Raw genomic sequence first — 22,434 nt, 5'->3', positions numbered from 1 at the left:
TTGTGGTTAGAAGGAGGGACACTGCAGTCACGAGCGTTTCAGGACAAAACGTAATGTAGTCTTTAGGTAAACATGTGTCTGGCAGTGTGTCCAGGTGGCCAAGAAGGCCAACGGCACCCTGGCTGGTATCAGGAATAGTTCAGCCAACAGGAGCAGGGAGGTGATCGTCCCCCTGTACTCAGTTCTGGTGAGGCTGCACCTCGAGTGCTGTGTTCAGCTTTGGGCCCCTCACTACAAGAAGGACATCGAGGCCCTGGAGCGTGTCCAGAGAAGGGCTACGGAGCTGGTGAAGGGCCTGGGACACAAGTCCTGTGAGGAGCGGCTGAGGGCACTGGGGGTGTTTAGTCTGGAGAAGAGAAGGCTCAGGGCAGACCTCATTGCTCTCTGCAACTGCCTGAAAGGGAGGTGTGGGGAGCTGGGGGTCGGCCTCTTCTCACAGGTAACCCATGATAGGACTAGAGGGTCCTCAAGTTGTGCCAGGGGAGGCTCATGTAGGAAATGAGGAGACATTTCTTCTCAGAGAGAGCAGTCAGGCATTGGGACGGGTTGCCCAGGGAGGTGGTGGAGTCACCGAACCTGGGGGTGTTCAAGGAGAGGCTGGATGTGGTGCTTGGGGATATGGTTTAGTGGGTGACAGGGGTTGTAGGGTGATGGTTGGACCAGATGATCTTGGAGATCTTTTCTAACCTTAATGACTTTAGGATTCTATTGTATGAAATCCAGATACACGTAGGTATGCGTACGCGTGTAACTAGAGCGGCCAGCACAACTGGAGAAAACAGACGAGTTTTCCTTTGGTTCCTGAGGCTCCTGCCCTCAGTAAAAGCCCTGGTTTCAGGGTACATCAGGAACCTCTCCAGGGATCGCCTGCACCCCCAAAACCCTCTCTAGGCCGCCACCCCCGCACCCCGACCGCTCTCAGCGCCACGATTTCCCTCCCTCCCTCGCGATACAACGCGGCGAGAGCGTCCGCCAACCACAAGCTCCGGGGGCGGCTCCGAGGCGGGGCGCTGTGCCGGGCCCGCCCGCAGCCGCTTCGCCGCCGCCGCCGCCGCGCCCCGTTCGCTGCCCGGGTTGGGGGGGGCGGGAGGTGAGTGGGGGGCGGCCCCGGGGGGGCGGCCCCGGGGAGGGGGGGGGGCGGCAACAGGCGGTGCTTGCTGGGCTTCCCCGGGCACCGGGGGGGCGTCGGTGTTGGTACCGGGTTGGATCCACCCTCCGGTACCGGAGGGAGCCCTCCGCTGGCTGGGGGGGGGTGCTGCGAGCCTGGCTCCGACCCCCCCCCCCCCCCCCGTGTAACGCCTCCGGATCCGGGGTTGTGGATGTGGGGTGCCCCAGAAAGCACGGGGGTGACGCCGGGGGGCGAGCCTGGGGCTGGCAGCGGGGTTGTAGGGTCACTGGGTGGATTGGAGACCCCCCCTCGTGGGGCTCGGGGTGCCCGTGCCCCCGTACCCCAGGGTCTCACATCCCCGGGGGGAGCACCCCGGTGCTGCCCCCAGCAGCGCTACCACCGTCAGGTCCCCGGTAAGGTGCCGAGGAGGTCCCCAGGTTCGGCTGTGCATCTCTTGTTTTTTTTTTTTTATGGGGGGGGGGTGCAGCAGGACCAAAAAAAGAGCTTTCCCCCTTTTCCGTGCAGCAGGGGCTGAAAGTTGCTCCTGGCCAGCTGCAGGGGATGCCCTGGGTGAAGCTCTCCCCGCGTTTGGTAGGAACGGGGAAAGCTGATGGAGTTCTCTTTGGTTGGGAAACTCGTAAAGAATAATCCTTTTTAACAGGAATCCTGGTGATTAGGGGCTATAAGAGCAGCAAACAAACAGCCCTGGCTTTGCTGTGCTTCTCCTGGGCACTCTGTTTTGCAACTGGGGGCGTTGTGAAACCAGTTTCGAGTTGGCTTGGAAATGCGTGTGACTGTAGCTGAATTCGCCAGCAAGCCGCTTGGCTAATTCGCTCATTTCCTTGGTTAGGTGGAAAAGAACGGCCCGCCCAAACCCTTCCCTGCCCTGGGAGACTCCTGCTCTCAGCTGGGCTCTCTGCAGCATCTTGGTACCTGCAGCCCCCCGTGCCCAGCGGGCAGCGTGCCCAACCTCCCGGGTTCCTGGAACAAAGGTTGCTTAAGCAAGTGTAAATATTACCTTATTATGCTGAGGAGCTGTCATCTGCGCCGTAGTGCCACATTGGGGGAAAGAAAATCAAACCTGTGCTTGAGATGATAATTATTTCTAGTGCGGGTAAAACTTGGGAGCCCCGCTGCTGCTCCTGTGCAATTGCCAGTGCTTTTTTCTGGGTTTGGTAAGTGGGTGCTTGGAGGTTAAATAAAGCAAAGAGGCAGGGAGGGAAGGCTGGGCAGAGATGAGCATTAGATTGACAAGCTACGATGTGGAGCTTTGCAGAGGAAGCAGTAGATCCTGGATTCTCCTGAGAGGGTGAAGTGCCCTGTAGGAGCACCCAGGCCCTCTCACCCAACAGCAGGGCAGGGCGAGCTGCAGGTGTGCTCAGCTGTTGTGGCACCATCCCTATCCCCGTGCAGGAAAAGGGGGAAGGAAAAGGCAGGGAGCACCAGTGCAAACCAACCTTCAAGAGCTGCAGCACGCGAGTGCCATCCTGCTGCCCTAGGGGGGCTCATTAAAACCACCCCCTGCTCGCTGTAGGCTTGGGAAGCTGGGGACTGGGGTCCGGGCTGCTGCGAGGGACGTGCAGCAGGGTCTTGGTGGCCAAACTCCATCACGGAGCTGCACTGGGGTGTGTGGCAGAGGACTCAGGAGTTGCCACAAAGCGCCCACGTTTTGCCTGCTCGCAAACAGCAGCCAGAACTTTTAGCACAGGCGGTATGGATGGGCCGAGAGCCGGGATGTTGCTGGCACAGGCAGTCATTTTTTCTCTGCTGTTATTTGGTCTTTCCTCTCATTTACAGAAAGGGAACAACCTGCCTTATCTGTGTTGCAAAATCTTGCTCACCTGACCATTGATCAGCGACTGTGCAGTGTGCTCAGTCACAGGAGAAGAGAGATCTGAACCCAGGGGGCTGTGAAGAAGACAACTTTCCAGCTACTTTTGCCTCTGCAGCCTTTGTAAAGCTTCTGTGTTACTCAGGTGGGTGCTGGGGAGAGAAATGTACGAGTTATTACAACCAGTTCAAGCTGCAGGTAGGGAGAGATGTTCAGGAGTTCCTTGTTTTTAGTTATCTTCATCCTTTAGCTGGTTTAGATTCAGTGTTGATGATGGAGTAGTGACTTTTTGGGAGCTTTCCAGTGGGAGAACCAGTCAGAGCTCGGGCAGCACCCTTTCTGCATTCTAGAGATTCTGGATTATTTTTCGTGATCTAAGATCTTTGCCCTGTTTCTAGATATAAGAACCAGGTGTGTTATTACCCTTAAAAACAGCCTTCTTTCAGATTAGCGAAACAAGGCTAAATAAGAACAAGGAGAGGGTTTTTTTGGCTAAGGAGACCAGCTGTTGCTGGCTGCAGCAGTGAGTGGGTGCCCACACGCTCTCCTCACTGATGGAAAGCTGCAGTCGGCAGAGCACAAGCCCCGCATTGTCTCCTGGCCGCGTACACAACCATCATGAGACAGCATCTCTACTGGCTTATGTCTGGGCTTGATTTTAAGGACTAAACTACTTCTTCCCCTGTGTTGTTTTATCAGACCATTTGTCTCCCGGTAGCTTGTTAGAACCTAATTCAGCAGTGTTCATGAGAGTGGTGGTGCACATGAGTCATTAAAGTGCAGTGTATTAAAGAAGAGCCTGTGAGCTGGAACTGCCAGTGGTCGTGCTTGTCTCTGAGCTGCTGTGACAATATTGACATGAAGCGGTGCCAAGACAGCATAATACCACTTGAGCAAAGTCCCAAACGGGAGGTTGCTGAAAGCAGCAGCCTGAATTTGCCAGCACGTGTTCGATTGTAGCCAGCTCTGAAATTTGCATTAAAATGGATTTCAGTTTCACAATCTAAAGACATTGACATCCCCTCATTAACTCAGCCTTGGGAGCAATTCCTGTGCTACTGAAAGACCTTACGCGAGCTGTCTTCCAGTTCCTGGTTTGCACAAGGCAGCTGCAGTCTTCTCCAGAAAGAGAAGCCCTAGTTCCTACCATGACTCAAATCATGGAGGGGAGAGGGATCGTGGTTGGATGGAGGATCCAGGCAGAAATCTCAGGTTTGAGTCATGGCAGAGCAGGCACCTTGGGCCGTGTTTTGCAGTATTACAACATGGGTTGACAGATTTTCTTTCTTAATCCTGCCTTCTGAAGTGTTCCTGGGTCTGCCTCCTCTCTCCCAAGATGCTGAGAAGAGTCTTGTGTACCATGTTGTTCATGGGAGCCTTCCCATCACCAGCCGAGATGTCCCAGGGCCACATCTCCGTGGTCTTGCTGGGAGCCACAGGTGATTTGGCCAAGAAGTATTTGTGGCAGGGCCTATTCCAGCTCTACATGGACCAAGTGAGCAGCGGCCACAGCTTCACTTTCCACGGGGCTGCGCTGACAGCTCTGGAACCAGGGCAGAAGCTGATGTTTGACGTGCTGAAGAAGCTGGCCTGTCCCCCAGATGAGGCTCCAGACAGGTGTGCTGTGCTGAAGGACCAATTCTTGAAGCTGAGCCAATACCACCAGCTGAAGACCGCCGAGAACTACACCGTGCTCAACAGGGAGATTGAGGCGCTGCTTCGCCAGGAGGGCCTGAAGGAGGCTGGAAGGATCTTCTACTTCTCGGTACCACCGTTTGCCTACACGGAGATCGCCCGCCACATCAACAGCAGCTGCAGACCCCCTCCGGGCGCCTGGCTGCGTGTGGTGCTGGAGAAACCTTTTGGCCACGACCTGGAGTCGGCCCAGCAGCTGGCTGCAGAGCTGACGAGCTTCTTCAGGGAAGAGGAGATGTACCGGGTGGACCACTACCTGGGCAAGCAGGTGAGCAGCTTGCAGTGTGCAGCCTCCTGCCAGGCTGAGGAACTCGGTGGCTGGGAGAGCGCTGGGTGTCAGCCCTGCATCTGATGGGGGTGTTGTTCCCAAATTCGGGCGGTGCTCCTGGTTGTGTCCCAAGCCTCCATTTGCTTACGGGGCCCTTGTGCTGTTCATGCCCTGTGCTGTGCTGGTGTCCGTCCTCTTGCAGAGCAGGGGAGATGTGCAGCTGGACCTTCTGCTGGTGACGAGGGTCCCCTCTCTCGAGGGAAGCCAGGGTGTAGGGGTGAGTGGTGTGCTTGCACGAGGGAGAGGTGCAGATTCATCTGGTCTTCCTGCCAAGGTCAGGGCTCTGATTTCGCGGAGTAAGCAATGCCCTTTCCCTCTCACCGTTCTCCCCTCTCATTACACGCAGGCCTTTCTGCTAGCAGTGGCTTCTAGAAGCGGTTTTCAATGCGATACGATACAGAGCTGATGAGAAGTTAGATTTGTGGGATGCTGGGGAGAAGGTTTCCTCCTGCCCTGCACCGCAGGCAGGGTGTGGGGCCTGGCTGCTGCAGGGGCAGCTCGGGACATGCAGCAGCTGCATTGTCCCAGAGGGAATGCATTCAAGGACGTGCCATCCTTGCCTTAGAGCAATGTAATACCACATTTTGAGAGCAGCCTGTACCAGCCATGGCACCGTGGCCAGGTTTTACTCAGAAAGGTGCATGTCCAGCTGTAAGGAGAGCATCTCTGCCAAGAGGGGGGGATTTCTTCCTTGCCTTTTTTCCCTCCCCAAAAGCAGATGGCTTTAGTAGTGTAAGCATCTGATCTGATCTGTTTAAGCACTTCAGAGCTGTATGTTAATCCCAGGACGGTCTGACTCAGACCTTTGTCTTTTGAGGGACATAAACTGAGTGCCTTGTAGTTTGCATTTCAGCCTTTTTCATATGAAACCTCAAGGTGCTTCAGCAAGGCCTTTAATGTACAGTCAGTGGAGACTCCACTGTGTATCATAACGGGCTCTTGCAGTTTTTTCTCTTCTCTTACCTACTCTGCTCTCTGCTATGTGGCATGCCTGCTAGCACTCCAGTGTGGCCACTCACTGGCCACATCCCAGTGCTGGGTGGGGAAGTGAGGAGAAGATACCGTAGAAATATGGTGAGGTTTTTCTTGGATCTTTTGAACTTTCCCTTCACAGGCTGTAGCCCATATCCTGCCTTTTCGAGACCAGAACCAGCAGTTTCTGGATCCAATCTGGAACCGACATCATGTGGAAAGAGTGGAGATTGTCCTGAAGGAGACTGTGGATGCTAAAGGTTGGTGAAGCAAGTGTACAGAACTGGGGTGAATAGGTGAGAGGGAGAACTGGCAGGCTTGGTAATTATGAGAAAGTGGCCCTTGAGCCGGTGCTGGTACGGAAACAAAAAAGTGCAGGTGGATGGTATGCTGCTCCCTGGAAATGGAGAGGGACTGTCTTATACTTCCCATGCTGGGGACTGAATTACCTTCCAGGTAGTGTTACTGCTTCCAAGAAAAGATTCCAGTTGGATTCAACTGGGAGTGGGGGTAGAAGCCCCACCTTCTTCTGCTATAGAGCTTTGGAGGCATTTCGTTAAGCTTTTTGGAGTTCAGAGATGCCAGGTCTTGGTAAGAGACACTGCATTTGGAGTTGATGCAATCTAAGGCCACCTCGCTTCAGTGCTGTGACAATCTGGCCATTTTATTGGAGTCCCCTTTTTATTCCTGTCCTGTTAGCTACCAAGCTTGCAATGAGTATACATTTGCGGTATTCTTTGGAAGATGCTCTTGTATCTTTTGCTTGGACATGACTCAAACTGGCCAGTCAGTGTCTGTCCAGGTACCCAGGTGAGTCTGTGTTGGCCAGTTTCATTCCCTTCCTCTCAGTACTAAAAGCCTTGCAGAGAGAAAAACCCAAGCCCAGAGTTGCTAGCATGGGTCTCCTGCTGAAGGACACGGCTGCAATCTCTCCCTGCAATGCTGCAGCATCCGCTCTGCAGTGCTCAGCATAAAGCACTTGGGCTGGACTGCCACCCGCAGCAGTTCTCGGGATGTCAGGCGCCCTCAGTTCTGCAACATCAGGGCTGCTGCTCTACTCCCTTAACCTCCTCTTCTCCCTCCCTCCCACTCCTGCCCCCAGCTACCACAAACTCAATTAATGCAATTTTACCAAGCTTTGTGTAATTCTTGGTTTGGCAGCCCAGACCTCAGCTGGACCTGATTTTGGGAGAGGGAGTTACTGCAGAGAGGTCTGGGGAGAACGGTGCTGTCTGTGCGTAGTCCCAGCCGCTCCCTGTGCCCTCCCCTCTCTGAAAAACTTTGTCATTTTTCATTTGACATCTTCCTTCCCCTGTGCGGCTTCAGCTGCAGCCTGGCTCCCAGCAAGTCTGCAGCATTGATTACACTAATGAATGTGCCTTTGGATTAGAGCAAAGGAGATAAATGTATCAATCGATAGGGGAAGCCTACGGCCACGATGTAGTCTGCAGTGTGCAGCCTGCTGCTGCTGGACTACGGAAAGGCATCTGTTTGAGTCACTTTCTTAATAAGTGGCTTGTCCGCCTCCCACACACACACCCCTGCATGAGAAGTCAGGCAAGCAGAGCAGCAGGGCTTTGTGCACAAAATTTTGTCTCTCAAGGGCATGGCCCAGCCAGAGCCTCCCAAGAACAGAAAACTGGGGGAAAAGAGGCAGAGAAGAGCAGTGCTCGCTGCCGGGGCTAAGTGTTCATTTTAGGAGCAGAGACATTTCAGAAGCCCTTCTGGAGGGCGGGGAGAGGCTTGATAGGTTCACAGTAACTGTTGGGCCAGGAGAAGGGAAGAGCAGTGCAAACCAATTTGGTCTTCTTGGCACATGCATTACACAAGCAGAAGAGAGGGCTGCAAGGACACCGCATCAGTTTATCAGTCTCTCACCTCCTCTTTGTCTGCAGGCCGCACCAGCTTCTACGAGCAGTACGGAGTCATCCGGGATGTGCTACAGAACCACCTCACTGAGGCCCTGATGTTCCTGACCATGGAGCTCCCAGCCAACCTGAGCAGGACCGAAGAAGTCTTGCGGTGCAAGCTGCAGGCCCTCCGGTCCTTGCGGGGCCTGGAGAAACACAGTGCTGTGTTGGGTCAGTATCAGGCATATGCCAGCCACGTGCAGGAGGAACTGAAGAAGGGACAGGACTACGTCAGCACAACACCAACCTTCGCAGGTGAGATTTTGGGTCTGGGCCCTGGTGAGGGGGAGTAGTCTACAGCCAAGGAGAGCAGGAGATGGGAGTCCTCACGCCGTGATGCTGGACGTCACTGCTGACACAGGGATGTTTCCAGGCGTCCATCAGCACGGTAGCTGGGAGCTGTAACAAAATAATACTGGTGTCATGTCTGGTAATTAATAATCCTATAGATGGAAAGCATGGCATAAGATTTAAGCCCCATTATTCTTGCTAAGGCCTGTGCACTATTTTCAGGAGTGGCCTGTAAACCCCTTCACCTTTTCATAAAGTTGAGTTGCTCTCTGTATCTGGAGGATAAAGCATGGGGAGTTCTCTGTGGGTGATAGATGACAAGGTGATCTCTGGCCCTGCTGTGTTTTCTGAACATCAAAGGTTTTGTCTGAATGATATTCATGCTTAGAAACTGGTTTCTTGCGAGACGAAAGGCGGTTAAGCAAGTAGGATACCTGGGAGGAAGCACAGCAGGGTAGCTAAAGAGCAGTTAGTCCTGTGCTGTCATGAAAGAGCAAAATGTGGAGCAAGAGACACAGCGAATGCCAAGATTTCTAAAGAAGGAGAGGGATGGCTAGATGACAGTTCCCCTCAAATCTGCTTGCTGTTCAGGCTCCAGGTTGAATTTGGTAGCCGAGATCACTTTGTCATTTCAGGTGTGCTCGTTCAGAGTGACAGCCTGCGTTGGGAAGGGGTCCCTTTCCTCCTCACTTCTGGAAAAGCCCTGGATGAACGGGTAGGTTACGTCCGTGTTCTCTTCAAGAACCGGGCCTACTGCACACAGAGCGAGACGCTGCGGGATGCAGGGCACAGCCAGTGTAAAGCCAAGCAGATCATCTTCTACATCGGACATGGCGCACTCAACACCCCTGCAGTGCTTGTGAGCAGGAACCTTTTCAGGCCTGTCATGCCAAAAAGCAGTTGGAGAGAAGTTGTAGGTCAGCCAGACCTGCATGTTTTTGGACAACCGCTGTCTGATTACTACGTGTACAGCCCTGTGAAGGAGAGAGATGCTTATTCTGTCCTCATTTCCAACATATACCATGGCAGGAAGGACTTCTTCATCACCACTGAGAACTTGCTGGCCTCCTGGGCCTTCTGGACACCGCTGCTCAACAGCATTTCTCACCAGCCCCCGCGCCTCTACCCTGGTGGGGTGGAGAACCAGAACCTCTTGGACTTTGAGATGGTGAGCGGGGAGCTGGCGTTCACAGCGGCAGAGCCGGTGGAACTGCTGAACCCCGACAGGTCGATGCCAAGTGATTTCAAGACAATCCAGTCCAAATTTCGGCAAAGCCCCCTGGTGTCAGCGTGGTCCGAGGACCTGATTTCCCAGCTGGCTTCTGATGTTGAGAAGGCAGCAAACAGGGCTGTGGCAGGCTCTGGGCAGTTCCATCTGGCCCTGTCCGGTGGCTCAAGCCCCGTGGCCCTATTCCAGCGGCTGGCAAGACACCATTATGCCTTCCCGTGGAGGCACACCCACGTCTGGCTGGTGGATGAGCGGTGCGTCCCGCTCACTGACCCGGAGTCCAACTTCTTCAGCCTGCACAACCACCTCCTGCAGAGCATCAGGGTGCCCTACTTCAACGTCCACCCCATGCCCGTGCACCTGAACCAGCGGCTCTGCGTGGAAGAGGACGGAGGCACGGAGCTGTATGCCAAGGAGATCGCGGCCCTGGTGGCCAATTCCAGCTTTGACCTGGTGCTGCTGGGGCTGGGCACTGACGGGCACACCGCCTCGCTCTTCCCCGACTCTGAAAACGGCCTGGAAGGGACTCGGGCCGTGGTGCTGACCGAAAGCCCCATCAAACCTCACCAAAGGATGAGCTTCAGCCTATTCCTCATCAACAAGGCCAGGCAGGTGTTCGTGCTGGTTGTGGGGAAGGGCAAGCATGATATCACCACCCAGATCAGCAGGGTGGGCCATCAGCCAAGGAAGTGGCCTATCTCGGGTGTCAGCCCCAGCTCTGGCCAGCTGGTGTGGTATGTGGATTATGAAGCTCTGCTTGGGTGATGTCCTCCGTGTCCCTCCTCCCTCGTCTGCCTGGATTTTCCTACACAACGTCCATGTTTTCCTGTTGCCAGCAGCAGCTTCACCTCTGACGGGGTCCTGTAACCTTCTGGGAAACGGGTGGCCTGTGGTGCCTCTGACACTTGAGCTCGGCTCAGTGTGCAGAGCTAAGCAGGAGCCCAGGCAGCATTGCTGGCTCTGCCAGACTCTGACTGTGACTTTGGACACGTTACCTCACCTTGAAGTGCCTCAGTTTCCCCTCTCAGGACTTTATGGTTATTAACATTGAACTACCTCGCAGGCACAATGGGAGACTTGTTAAATTAAGTACCTGCCAATTCTTTTTTTGTTGTTTTTTGATTCTCAGGTTTGAAGACAGTAATGACATCTCCGTCCTCTGCCCGGCTCTGCCTGGGACACTCATGGCCTCGGCAAAATGAGTCTCATGTGAATGTGGGTCTGCAGTCTTGTCCGTGCAGCCTGTCGTGTTGACTGGCCTTGGCTGGGCTTTTTTGGAGCTTTTGTGGCTTGTGGCCCCTAAATGCTGACACCGATTTGTGAGCTCGCTGTAGTCCTGGGTCTTCACCAATTGCCAAGCAGCAGGGGCTGAGTCTATACACAGTAATTTGCTGCTTTCCTTAAGTGGATAGCTGGTATCGTGGGGGATGGAGAAGGAAACCACACTGCTTTTTAGGCTGTTAGAATAATGGGGGCAGGCTGAGGAACATGGCAGTTCACAAAGCTGTTAGTTGCCTGCAGTGCAATAATTACTGGGGGAAAAGCTTGTTGTTCAGGGTAGTTGTTTGTGTTTAGCCAGCAAAGGAATGGTCTTTTCCTTAATTGTCCTCTGTCTTTGTTTCATTCTCTGAAACAGTTTTTCTCTGTCCACAGAATTGAAGCTTGCAGTGCCATTCAGAGGCTTATAAAATTTCTGTGGGAGGCAGCTTTAAAAACTACCCATATGTCCCTCATTACAGCACACATTAAGGTAGTTATGGTGTTTGGGGATGGTGGTCTTGGGGTTTCAGCTCAAGGACGCTGACTTACAAGGAGAGGGAATTTTCTCCAAACATCTATTTTGGGCACACAGAACTAACATGCTGCATCTCTGTGTAGACAGGACAAGGTTAAGTGATTATAGAAATGTGTAGTGCAGCTGCTCACAGGAAGGAGGGTTGGAGACATCCAGTCCTACCTAGAGACCCTGCTCTTTTCGTCCTAATTTTTACTTTCCCAGAATGCTGCCACAAACAAAGGCTGTCTCTGCTTTCATGATATCCCCAAGTACTCCGTGACCTTCTCTAATGGGTAAGTTGCTGCAGCATGCCCGAGTGCAGCTTGTAGAAAGGAAGTCAAGATGGGAGGACGTGGGCTGATGATCCATGTGGAGGCTTGGAGACAAACCTGCTCACACGGAGTGGCCCCAGGAGGAAGCTGGAGCGTGGATGTGGTCCTGGCTCCCAGCAGCGAGGATGCGGCATAGGAGCAGAGGCCACTTCCAAAGGGATCTTTGCCTTCCTCCTGTGAATGCTGGACCTGCTTCCACAGAGAAGGAGCTGCTGGATGGGTTGGGGGTGACTCAGGGACTTGGATGCTGACACGAGATGGCGCCCCGACCCCAAGGAGCAGCAGTAAGCTGTGTGGTCTGGGCTGGTGCCAGGACTGGCCGCCCTTCCAGGCCGCTGAGGTGAAGTAGTGTCCTCAGGAGCTGGGCCTGCGGGCCTGGTGACCCTTCATGGACCTGCAAGTCTGCAGGATGGGGAAGGAAGGGGACTTTGCTTTAGACAGCTGGGCATTGGCCTCAGATCCCCCACACAGGGGATCTGCTGAATCCTAGAGATGAGGATGCAAATCAAGGTGCAAATAGCTGCTGTGGCCTGGCAGCACCTGAAGCAAGGTGAACAGGTCCATCCAACCTGTGCTCCTCCCAGGTTCTCGAGTCCTTGCCTTTCAGTTTAATGCAGAGAAATCAGAATTTTTATTCTCTACTAATTGCGCAGATAAAAGTGCAGTGAGCAAGCCCCAGAGAGCCTGCTGCTTGTCAGCAGTCCCTAGGAAAGCAGGGCCAGGGAGATACAAGCTGACAGAAGCTACGGGCAGCAGGAAAAGGCCAGGTTCTCAGGGACTAGCTGCCATTTCTGGCCGCCCCCAGCCCCACAAGGTTCAGATGGTCTAGCAAAACTGCATTTTGCATGCTGCATCTGACTGAGCTGAGCTGAGTTGCACTGATGCACATCGCTTTGCATGGGAAGAAATGGGACTTGTGGTGGCGTGGCTGCCACAAAAGCTCACATAGAGAGGAGACACGAGTGCCTGAACTGGTCTGGTCTGGCAGACGGGGACAGTTGGTTATCCATTTTTACGTGTGTGCTTATGGATAAGTTCATTGCTGCCTGTTTCTCAGTTGCAGGCAGGCTTAATTACCAGCACAAACACCCAAGGGTGAAAATAAATAGCAGGGGAAGAAGGTGGCATGGAAAAGCAGGAGGAAGGCGAGCACTGCAGGCTCCTTGGTGCGGGACTTGCTGGATAAGTGGAGTCTGGAATAAGAGCCCGCGCCTGAGGAGTTAACTGTAATAACTCTTCTGGAATAACTCTTTTTGTAGACGAGTGCTAGCAGACACTGGCTCCAAAATATACCACAGTGGCTGAAACAGCTGTGCAGAGGAAGATGTTTTAGGTCTGGTATGTCCATAAATTTAAACAGCATTTTTCTTCTTTAAACAAAAGTAGCCATGTAAACTTCAATCTGGTTCTTGGGTGTTTGGGGTGAGGGAACAAGTTTTAAGGAAAAACTGACCTACGTGAGAATAAGCTTATTGTTACACGTGACAGCTTGTTCCTACCTTACAGATAACTGTGGCATTGGTATTTTCTTGTTTCTGCACACTATTTTTAATAATTGTCCAGCACCTTTTGAAATAAACACTTTTTTTTTTTTTAGAAGGGGGTTATTTGCACTCTTAAATAAGCTTTTTCTTTTTTCCTCAGAGAGCAGCTGTTCTTTACAGGAAAAAATAGGGTTCGTTTGGGAAGTCTCTAATAGATCACCCCCAAATTCATCCTGGATTTTATGAAAACCCAGTTAAAACGTACATGTTTTCCTCAGTGAACATAGCTGACTGGGTTGTTTGTGTTTTTCTAGCACTGTATATTTATTTTTTTTCCTCAGACATTCCTTTTAAACTCTTTATTACTTAGCACTTGCCAAATGAGAAATAACTATTTTGTAATGTATAAAAATTGTGACTGGTACAGGGAGAGACTGCGGATGGGAAGAAGGGTGAAATTATTAACAAATCTGTTGGAGAAGAATGGTAGAAATCCACTGGGCTGTAGGCCAGGGAAGCAGTGCTATTTTTATTTTCTAAAAGCTATTAATAGGAGATGTGCACCTTCTTGAGAGCTTGAGTATTAACCTTTCTTTGCAGAAGCAGGTCCATGGAGTAACTACTTATTGTTTGTTTCCCATAAGTGATTATTGATAACAAATTTATTTTATTTTTTTTTTGAAATGGCAAATAATTTCTTCATTGCATTCCTGTAATTCAACGGTTTGATATTTACTGTTTTACAGAAAACTAACACTGGAATTCACTTTTTCTCACTTTTATAAATCGAGCTGTAAAATCTTATTTTTCCATGAGTAAATTTTGTGATTCCTTTTGTTTTGTGTAATGAATAGAGAATTATATTTATAAAAATATTTTTTAACAATAGTGTGTTTTAATTTCTTTCAAAGATTGGTGGTTATTCTGTGGGTTCGTTCCCCCGTGCTTCCTTTGGGTGAGTGAAGCTCTAGTGGTACAAAGATGACCATGTTGAATTTTCTGTAGTTTAAAACCAGGAGCCTAAAATGTTCGTTCGTACTGGTCACTGAGTCTTTTTGGTGTGTGCATCACCTGAACACCAGGGCTTTTCAGAGCAGCCAAAGCCCTTTCCAGGTGGAATTGCCCAGCACAACGCTGGATGCTGGAATGGCCGCCCCCATGGCGCCTTGGGGAAGTCTCCGTTGCGTTTCCGTAGATACTATCACCGTAGTACAGAGCTGCTTAATAACATAAACTTTGTAAAGCCATAGTTTGAACTAATCGTCTCAAGATCTGCCAGCTGCAGTGATGCTGCTGAACTCCAGCACGATGCTGGCGTCACAGGCGGGGCCACGTCTCCTGTTTGGCCAGATCCATCCCACTCCCCAGGGAAAGGAAATCTCACCTGGCGCCACCCCGACACGAAACATGCAGGCACGGTGTGTGCCCTGGGCAAGGGAAGCTAGCAATTCTGTCCCACTGCCCTGGGGCAGTAGGTGAGGCCTCATTCCCCTTCCCTGACAAGAGGATTTAAATGAGATGTTTTCCTGCTGATGCACAAAGGCTCCTTCCTCCGACTGCAGTTGAAATGTGCTGCTGTTTGCAGACTCCTGTGGGTTTTCAGTGGAGTCTCTGGGCTGCTAACGTAGCAGGATTTCTGAAGCACCAAGCCATGGCGGTGTTTTCATTGTCCAAATCCTCTCCAGTGCTCTCAGGGGTATCTGGGTGCATTGCTATGGCATATGTATGGTGCTGCGAGATGTTCTTAGGGAGTGATGCTGAACTGCCTAAGCAGCCCATGCATCTGGAGATGACGTGCAGGTGAGGAGGCTTACCAGTCATGTCGTAGGGCTGTGACAATGTTTTCCTACCCAGGTCAGAAATGTTTTAATTCTAGTTTAGAGAGAGTTTTGTTCTAGTTCAGAGATCCGTGCACGTCACTGAAGAGAGAGACTCACAGAGCAGTTACAGCATCACTGAATCCTCCCCAGACACAGCAAGTACGGGCAGGGGTTTTAATGCTTTTCAAAACAAAATTTTCGGTGCTGTGCTTGACTTCTCCTTTGGCCACAGTTAAGGGCAACCCTTAGAAGGATTTGTGCCTGCCTTAGCAGGGACTTGTTTTATTGCCTTCCTTACACCAAACAGGTGACCTTAAAAGGGGCAGTAAGGGAGACGGCGGGGAGTGAAAACCAGTACATTTCAGGAGGCAGAGCAATCCTGAGGCAAGCTGCCTCGTGAGATGTCTGTGGGTAATGTGAATCGATGCAGCTCGCTCCAGCCGCTCCCCTGCAGAGGGCTGGCACGCCGTCCTGTAGCAATGCAGCACTGGGCTCTCCCGCGAGCATCGCTGCAGACTGCGCCCGGCCGTGCCCTCACGCTGCTCCCTGCGGCGGGACACGCTGGCTCTGTTTGACAAATTGCTCTACCGAGAGGAATTTCCCGCAGAAACTATGTCCTGGTGGCGCTCCGAGCAGACATCGCCTCATTTTTTCCTTAAACAGGGCTCCCTTTTTGTATAGGCATCTCCTTATCCACAAAACAATCTGGGGCTTGTGTGAATGGTGTTTGGCTCTGAGCGGTGTTGCTGAAATGAGACCTGCGCACACAGAGACAAACTGTCGAGCAGGTTCTCTTCGGTGGATCCCAGCCTATTTTTAACAGGGTTCAGGCAATTTTTTTTTGTACATTGCTTTTCTTACATCGGGCGGATTTTACGAGCTGACGCAGTACTGTGTGCTTGAAGATTTGGGGAAGCTCCCCCCTGCTGCCTGCAGAAAGGAAAAGGATTGTGAGATGGAGGGGATGTGGGAGGTCAGATTTATGTCCCTTGCTGAGCCAGGGGACATGGACATGGGGGACTAGGGCTGCAGCTGGCACCACGCAGCTTACCTTCCCTGAAGGAGGGAAATGTGGGGTCAGATGCTAGGGAAAAGGGCAGCAGGCATGCAGGGAGAGGGAGGAAATACGAGGACGAGCCCCAGTGCTCTCAGTCTGCCTGGGGCGTGCGCATCCCACCTGGGATCGTGCCTGCAGAATGGAGTTGATGTTAAGCAGCTTGAGCTGGGAAAAACAAAAAGCAAAAAGGAAGGAAAAACCGTAGGTGACTAGGATTCTCGTGACTGCGTGGCTCCCGCGTGGTCCCGCTGGTCCACGGTTGGCAGCGGGGAGCTGCGGACAGCGCTCTGCCCTGACTCACTGCGGGTGAGTCACCTCGCTTGCCCGAGTTCCCCTTCCCTCTCGCTGTGCAGCAGTAGTAAATCAGCTGCCCCGTGGGGATACGAGAGGTTTGGAAGAGGCTGGAGGAAGGCTACTGGAGGAACGGAGAGCTGACAGGGTCCCTGTTGTGCGTGTCGAGTCACGTTCATCAAATAATATCAGGCAGAGTACTTGCCAGGGAGCAGCAGCAGTCAAAATCTTTTCAGCACGAAGCCAGGGCCTGTCCTCATTGCTATTATCTGCTGCAAGCAGATGCTGCCTGGCATCGCCTTTCCCAACAGCAGCATGACCAAAGCGTCTGACAAACAAACCACCCACATGCTGCAGTGTTTTGACTTGCAGGAGGATATTTCTGTGGATGCTTTTCTTGAGCTCCCCTCTGGAAGCAAGTAGGTGTCGGAAAAAAAAAAAAGAAAAAGAAGGGTGGTTTGGAGGTAAGCGTGCCAGCAGCAGAGGGTGCTGCTCGCTCAGGCTGCGGAGCTGCAGGCACTGGGGCTCCAGCCCTGGAGCTGCTGCAGGGCACAAGCACCCAGAGGAGACCTCTGAGCTGGGGCACAGCCAGCTCTGGCAGCCTGCTCACCCCCCCCAAGCTGCTCCACAGCTCCTGCTCCTCTCTTATCCCAGGTGCTTCCAGTTTTGGTTTGTGGCTCCCTTTCTTTTCCCCATCAAATTGGCCAGGCACTCATTTTTCTGCTTCCCCGCTCCCACTGGCTTCTTGTGCACAGCCTCCCACATGCAGGAGGCTGCAGCGCAGTAAGCAGAAGGAGCACTATGCCGTGCCCTTTTTACTGCTAGCAGTTGTGTCAGCCCATGAAATTCCTGCGATTTTGGGAGCGAGCTCGGGGCACGTGTTCTCATTAAGAGGTAGAGCCACGTCTGTAGGACAGGTACCCCAGAGCCAGGCAGCCAGCTGCTGTTGTAAGGGTTGCTCCAAATAAAACTGGAGGTTTGGAGAACTGGGATGTTTGCAGAGCATCTTCTGCAGCCAAGTGCTCCAGAGCCGTACGTATCCTGTTCTTTAAGGCAGGCACTTCGCACCCAGCACCCCGTGCTGAAGCTGAAAGGCAGAGGGGCAGTGACAGGAGATATCACAGCAGGCCCCTGCTCACCCGGTGAACGTGAAACACTCTGTAGGCTTTCCGCAAAATACCTGGATTCTGGTCTGTTTTTGAGAAAGGGTTTCCTTTCTTTCCACAGCCTCATTTACTTGTGTTATAGTGGGCAAAGTGTTGTGTTGACTGAGATATGCACTCACAAGAAGAGATTAATGAAAATGAAGATAACTTTTTTTTTTTCTTCTGTAAAAGGGCCCCTTGGGGATGCCTCTTTTTCCCTCCTCCATCCCACTCTTTTACTCCTTTTTCCACCGCACTGAGCCATCTTCCAGCTGAGGAGGGCCCGTTGATTGTCCTCTCAGCAGGCTTGGCAGGATTTCTACCTCATGGGGTTGCTGTTTTCACAGTCTCCTCTGTTCTGCAGCACACTGGGTTACTTTGGCTTTGTTGCTGTACATTACAGACACTCATTGTTCCCTATCTGTCGCATTGTCTCCCTTAATTCCCACAGGCAGAGCCTGCATGCAGCACGTACATGTTTCCGGGCAATGTTTAGTCTCTCTCTGTCTCTCCAGGGCACAGAAAGCTGCATGTTTGCTGCCTGCCTGTCTTTATACTCACCCCAAAATGCAAAGCAATTGGATCCCCTTTTTTTGATGCAGTCTGCCAGCCTGCTGCTGCAAGGTTAATATCAGTCAGGCATAAAGCATGCCTACAAAGCCTGCACCAGCCCGGGTCTCTGCTCTTAAGAAGGATTTTGATGCTTAACTTCAGACCTTCAAAGGGTTCCCTTTACTGGGAGGCGGGTGCTCGCCCACTTCCAGACCCCATGGCTAACCTACGACAGTGAAGGCTGAGCACCAAAAAGGAGACACGCCAAGTCATGTCTTCCCCACACCTCCCCTTTAAATAATCTTAGCATAAATTCACAGGGATGAGAGCTGGAAAAGTCTCTTCTAATCCAGACTTCATCCCCAGTTAGTTTTCCAAACAGGCTTAGAGGGATTCCATTTGCAGGCCATAAACACCAGCGTTTGTCAGCTACCCCACTCCGCCACTGTTTGCACTGCTGTTTGAAACGTAGAGGGTATTCAAAGCAAGCACGCGAAGATTAGCAATTCCTGCTTCTTAAGGAAGCAGGAGTCAAATATTAAGGAAATAAAGGGAGACAAGATTCTGCAGGAGCTGTGATCTCATCTGGCCAGGAGCCACCACATAGCTGAAAAGTTCTGCTTCAGCACTTGTCACATCTGGTTTCCTCCGACCTCCCTGCTGCCGTTATCCCCCTTCACCACCCCACCTACCCTTCCTTCTTTAAAGGACAGGGATCTCTGGTAGGGGAGGAAACCTTTGCACAAGCAAATGTAAGAGTGCGAGATAGCCCTCAGCCAAAGATCAAGCTGGCAGTGGCAAGGTGCTCGGGGTGGGGTAATGCCCCTTTGGGGTCATCTGCCCCCGCATCTTAAAATACCACGTCCGATCTTCTTGCCAGCAGTCAGGGGACATCCTCACTTGCTGAGGGTAAAGCCGCAGTGTGGGCTGTCAAATCTGACTCTTTTTGGTGCCGAGATGTGTTTCAAACAAGATTTCTTGGAAAGCCACTTTCTCCTTTGATTTGTCCACAGGATTTACGTGATGCTGGTGCTAACAGGCTGTACTTCCACAGTGATTCAGCGGAGTGGACACAGCAGCTTTGGGTAAACTAAAACTGGCTTCTATTTACAGGATGGGTCAATAAAGGATCCGTGCAGCCATATGGCACTTGTAAACCTGCTGTTTTGCCAAGCTTCGATGTGGTTGCCTCAGTATGAACGGGAGATGAACTTAAGCAGTGTTAGCTGTGGAACAAAATACTCTGTTGCCATGGGTTTGTTCTCATGCGCTTGTGTCCATAATTGGAAGTCACATAAAGAAAAGAGGATAAGATAATCCTGAGCAAAGCAGCACTCACCGCCTTGGAAGTGACAAGATGATTGCTTCTCGTGGGAGAGGAGCTGCAGACTCACCTGGAAGGGCAGCTTAGTTTTTCTCCCCTTGGTTTAACATTCCTCTTGGGAAAAGGGCCTAAATTGCTGCAATATTTCCTTTTCAGGCTCGCTCTGGTGTCTGGAGGAGGCTGTCTGCCGAGGCCTGGATGGGTTAACGGGTATTACAAAACCAGCCCGAGTCCCGGGAGAGCTGTCTCCCATTCCTTAGGCTGTCACAGGTCCCCTGCCTGTGACCTTGGACACAGGCCTCTCAGTTCGAAAACAATAATACTCCTCTACTTGCGAGGGATGTAATGTGCTCTTGGCAAGATAAGTGAGTGCATAATGCACCACATTTTGTTTCTGAAGATATTTAAAGAAGTTTCACATGGAGTGCAGAGCCATACTGTAATCTCACAGTTGGAAAAAGCAATTGTCAGAGGTCACTGAAAGCCAGTGGACTAAGCAGAACAGGCCCGGCCCTGCCATGCCCGTCCCTTTTTGGTTGATACTGGCCTATGTTTTATGGGCAGCTTTAATAATTTAAGCCTTAGATGCCTTAGAAGACCTTGCTTTTCGTGCAACACTGAGATACTTTTGCCCTTTGAAAGACGCTTGGACACCCAAAATCACTAGTTGTTTTTTTTTTTTTTGACGTTTCAAACACAAAACTCGCTGTCTGTGAGGAAGAGGTGGAGTGAAATCACATTGTGCCTTTTCCAGCTCGTCTGATCCCGATCTCTTCCTGCAGAAGAAATGTATGACAGCTCACAGATCCTTCCTTTCTGTCCCGAGTAGCCCTGCATGGATTTAGCTGAACATAATTGTTCCCACCTCAGCTACCACAAGAAGCTGGCCCAAATTTTAGCTCCTTCAGGCTTCTTTCTCTCCACCCTGAACACGGAAAGGTTAGGGGAGCCAACACCCAGGCTGAAGGAATCATGTCACACCTAATGCTTTTGTCCTCGCTCTCCGCTTTTCCTTCTGTCTTGGCAGGGGCCTAACCTTTCTTACCTCGCTTTCACCGTTCGGGCCTCAAGAAAGCGATACGCGCGGTGCTGGGAGGCAGCTAGCACCGCTGCGGTGGAGTCAGCGCAGCAGCTGAATTCACAGGCAGACTACAGCCTGCCGAGTTTCCTGTACTGTTCTCAGACCTCATTAACATCTTTCTCGGACTCAGTGATGACATGTCTGTGCTGCTGCTGAAGGTGCTCATGCTGTGCTGACCATTTAATATGCCCTGGGGAGCTGCGGCGAGGTGGGCCAAGGAGAACCTGCTTTCAGAGTCACCACGAGTGAGATCTTGGGCTGCCCTCAAGACCTTGGCCCCGGTCTTTGCTCTGTTATCCCCTGGAGCACAGCAGATGGGCAGGAAAGGTCTTGGGACAAGAGGAAATTTCCCCATCCACATGTCTAGGCATCAAGAGTTACTGTCAGCCGGCTAATTAGCAACTGCCTTCCTAGATGACGAATCCACCTTAGCCTTTGCCCCACTTCCACCAGTCAGGTTCTCACGTTACAGCAGCCTCCCACCTTGGCAGTAAGGAAACAAAGCCTTCAAAGTAGGTGTACTTTAGTAGGTGTAGTAGATTGATTTACCTTAGGGGAGAATCTGGCCCACAGAGCTCTGATTCTGAGGAGCTTTGGAGTTTCCCTAGACAACACTCCAGTTTGTCTTGCTCTCCATTTTATGCCTAGGCGATACATTCCTCTAACATTTTTGGCACAGCCAGGGGAGATAGGAGAGACTTCTAAACAGTGGTGATAACTGGGAAAACTCTCCACAGACGGGGATGGATGTACAAAGAAAGCTGCAGGTGTGCCCACAGAAACCACCGGAGCCAGTTTGCAGCGTCAAAATCCTTCCTCCGCACGCTCCAAAAAATACTTACAGGGTCTGCGGTGAGTACAGGCCCAACTGCCAGAGATCAGGACAGTAACCTGCAGGAAAAGGGGGAGATTTGCACAATACACTTGGGGGACCATTGCTCAGTAACTTCTGCTGAATTTATTGGAGAAAATTGACTGAAATGGCAGCAGGTATACGTCAAAGCAAAACAGTTTTGAAAAAGCTACTCAAACACCTATCTGTTTACCAGGAAACTTCTCCTATTTCTATCTTGCAGGGTGTGAAAGGACCTATTTGTGCTGTATCTACCAGCTCCCTGGTGTTTCTGGTCAGCTGGAGTAATAAATTTAATGCAATGTGAATGTGTTATTTAATGAACCACAATAGCTGGCACAGAGCGACAATTCCCCAAGGAGTTCAAAATATGCTTAACAAATTAGTGCCTCCATCCTGCAATGACACGAATGCACACATGAACTACTTCCCCTGCGTGCATTGCCCCATGGAGCACAACGGGATTATTGCCTTGCAACGGCAGGGGTGTTTTTGACTGCATGGCCAGAAAGGTGTGAGGAGGGGGTTGTTCAACGAGTTACCACACCTCGGCCTTGGCATTGCAAGGTCCTAGGGAAGATGCAGCCTTATTTCTCCTGACAGTTCGGTGGGTTCAGCACCGTTCCCGACGCCAGTATAGGTCACTGAATGCCCTGCTGTGAGCACCTTGCTGAAGAAGGAAGCTAGCAGTGGGGAGCATACAGTCCCTGGGGCCATGCAATTTCATCTCCACCCATCTGCAGCTACTCGATCTCTTCCTTGTAAGCACTGCTGTTATGTTGCAAGTTGTGCATCGATGCATGGCCCCCGAGTTGTGGCAAAAAGCCTGCAGCCTCCGCAGAGATCCAGCACCTCTGTACACCTGGGAATCGCCTTCCTCACTGCTCGCCTCCTGCAGCCCCTAAGAAGGAGCACTGCAAGGGGAAGAGTGGCTCATTATCCTAATTAGAAGGTAGGTAGGGAGGACACACTTGCACATTTACAGTTAAACCTTGAATTAAGGCCCTGTGCTGCAGCGGAGCTCCAGCAGAGATGAAAGCAAAGCCCTCTGGAAGCAGGGACATACAAATGAGGACGCACAAATGAACCCCGCTCCCTTTTTCAGGTGTGCCCCAAGACCACTAGTGATGAGAAGTGGCCAAGGCCCGTTGTTCATGTCCAATCCCCCAGACAATAACCTCGGTCACTGGCAGGGGCACTCGGTGTGTCCCGGCTCGGATGCCACAATGCCGCCCCCCAAATCATTCTCGCCGCTTCCTGCAGCTCTCGGGTGGTCCCTGGAGCTCTCGCCTAATTTGCACCGAGTCACCAGCGTGTAGCTGCCAGCTGTATTGCTACACACTCTTTTTGTCTGG

General features: G+C 51.8%; 1 protein-coding gene across 1 annotated transcript; it reads left to right on the top strand.

The window, feature by feature from the left end:
• Nucleotides 1–997: 997 nt before the first annotated feature.
• On the top strand, nucleotides 998–13,059 carry H6PD (hexose-6-phosphate dehydrogenase/glucose 1-dehydrogenase). Its single transcript, XM_066982096.1, has 6 exons — nucleotides 998–1,090; nucleotides 2,906–3,084; nucleotides 4,246–4,902; nucleotides 6,077–6,194; nucleotides 7,830–8,099; nucleotides 8,771–13,059. The coding sequence occupies exons 3-6, from the start codon at nucleotides 4,276–4,278 to the stop codon at nucleotides 10,126–10,128; spliced, it is 2,373 nt and encodes a 790-aa protein (XP_066838197.1). The 5' UTR covers nucleotides 998–1,090; nucleotides 2,906–3,084; nucleotides 4,246–4,275; the 3' UTR covers nucleotides 10,129–13,059.
• Nucleotides 13,060–22,434: the final 9,375 nt, after the last annotated feature.

The sequence above is a fragment of the Anser cygnoides genome, chromosome 23, assembly GCF_040182565.1.
Source record: "Anser cygnoides isolate HZ-2024a breed goose chromosome 23, Taihu_goose_T2T_genome, whole genome shotgun sequence".
Classification (NCBI taxonomy): Eukaryota; Metazoa; Chordata; class Aves; order Anseriformes; family Anatidae; genus Anser; species Anser cygnoides.
Note: the sequence above shows the minus strand (reverse complement) of the source record. Positions and strands in the feature narration are given on the sequence as shown.

Bases quoted from the DNA above. Each gene is read 5' to 3' on its own strand.
- H6PD (XM_066982096.1), top strand. From the start codon at position 4,276: ATGCTGAGAAGAGTCTTGTGTACCATGTTGTTCATGGGAGCCTTCCCA. The intron at 4,903-6,076 runs GTGAGCAGCTTG...TTCCCTTCACAG, and splicing joins ACCACTACCTGGGCAAGCAG to GCTGTAGCCCATATCCTGCC. The intron at 6,195-7,829 runs GTTGGTGAAGCA...CTTTGTCTGCAG, and splicing joins GGAGACTGTGGATGCTAAAG to GCCGCACCAGCTTCTACGAG.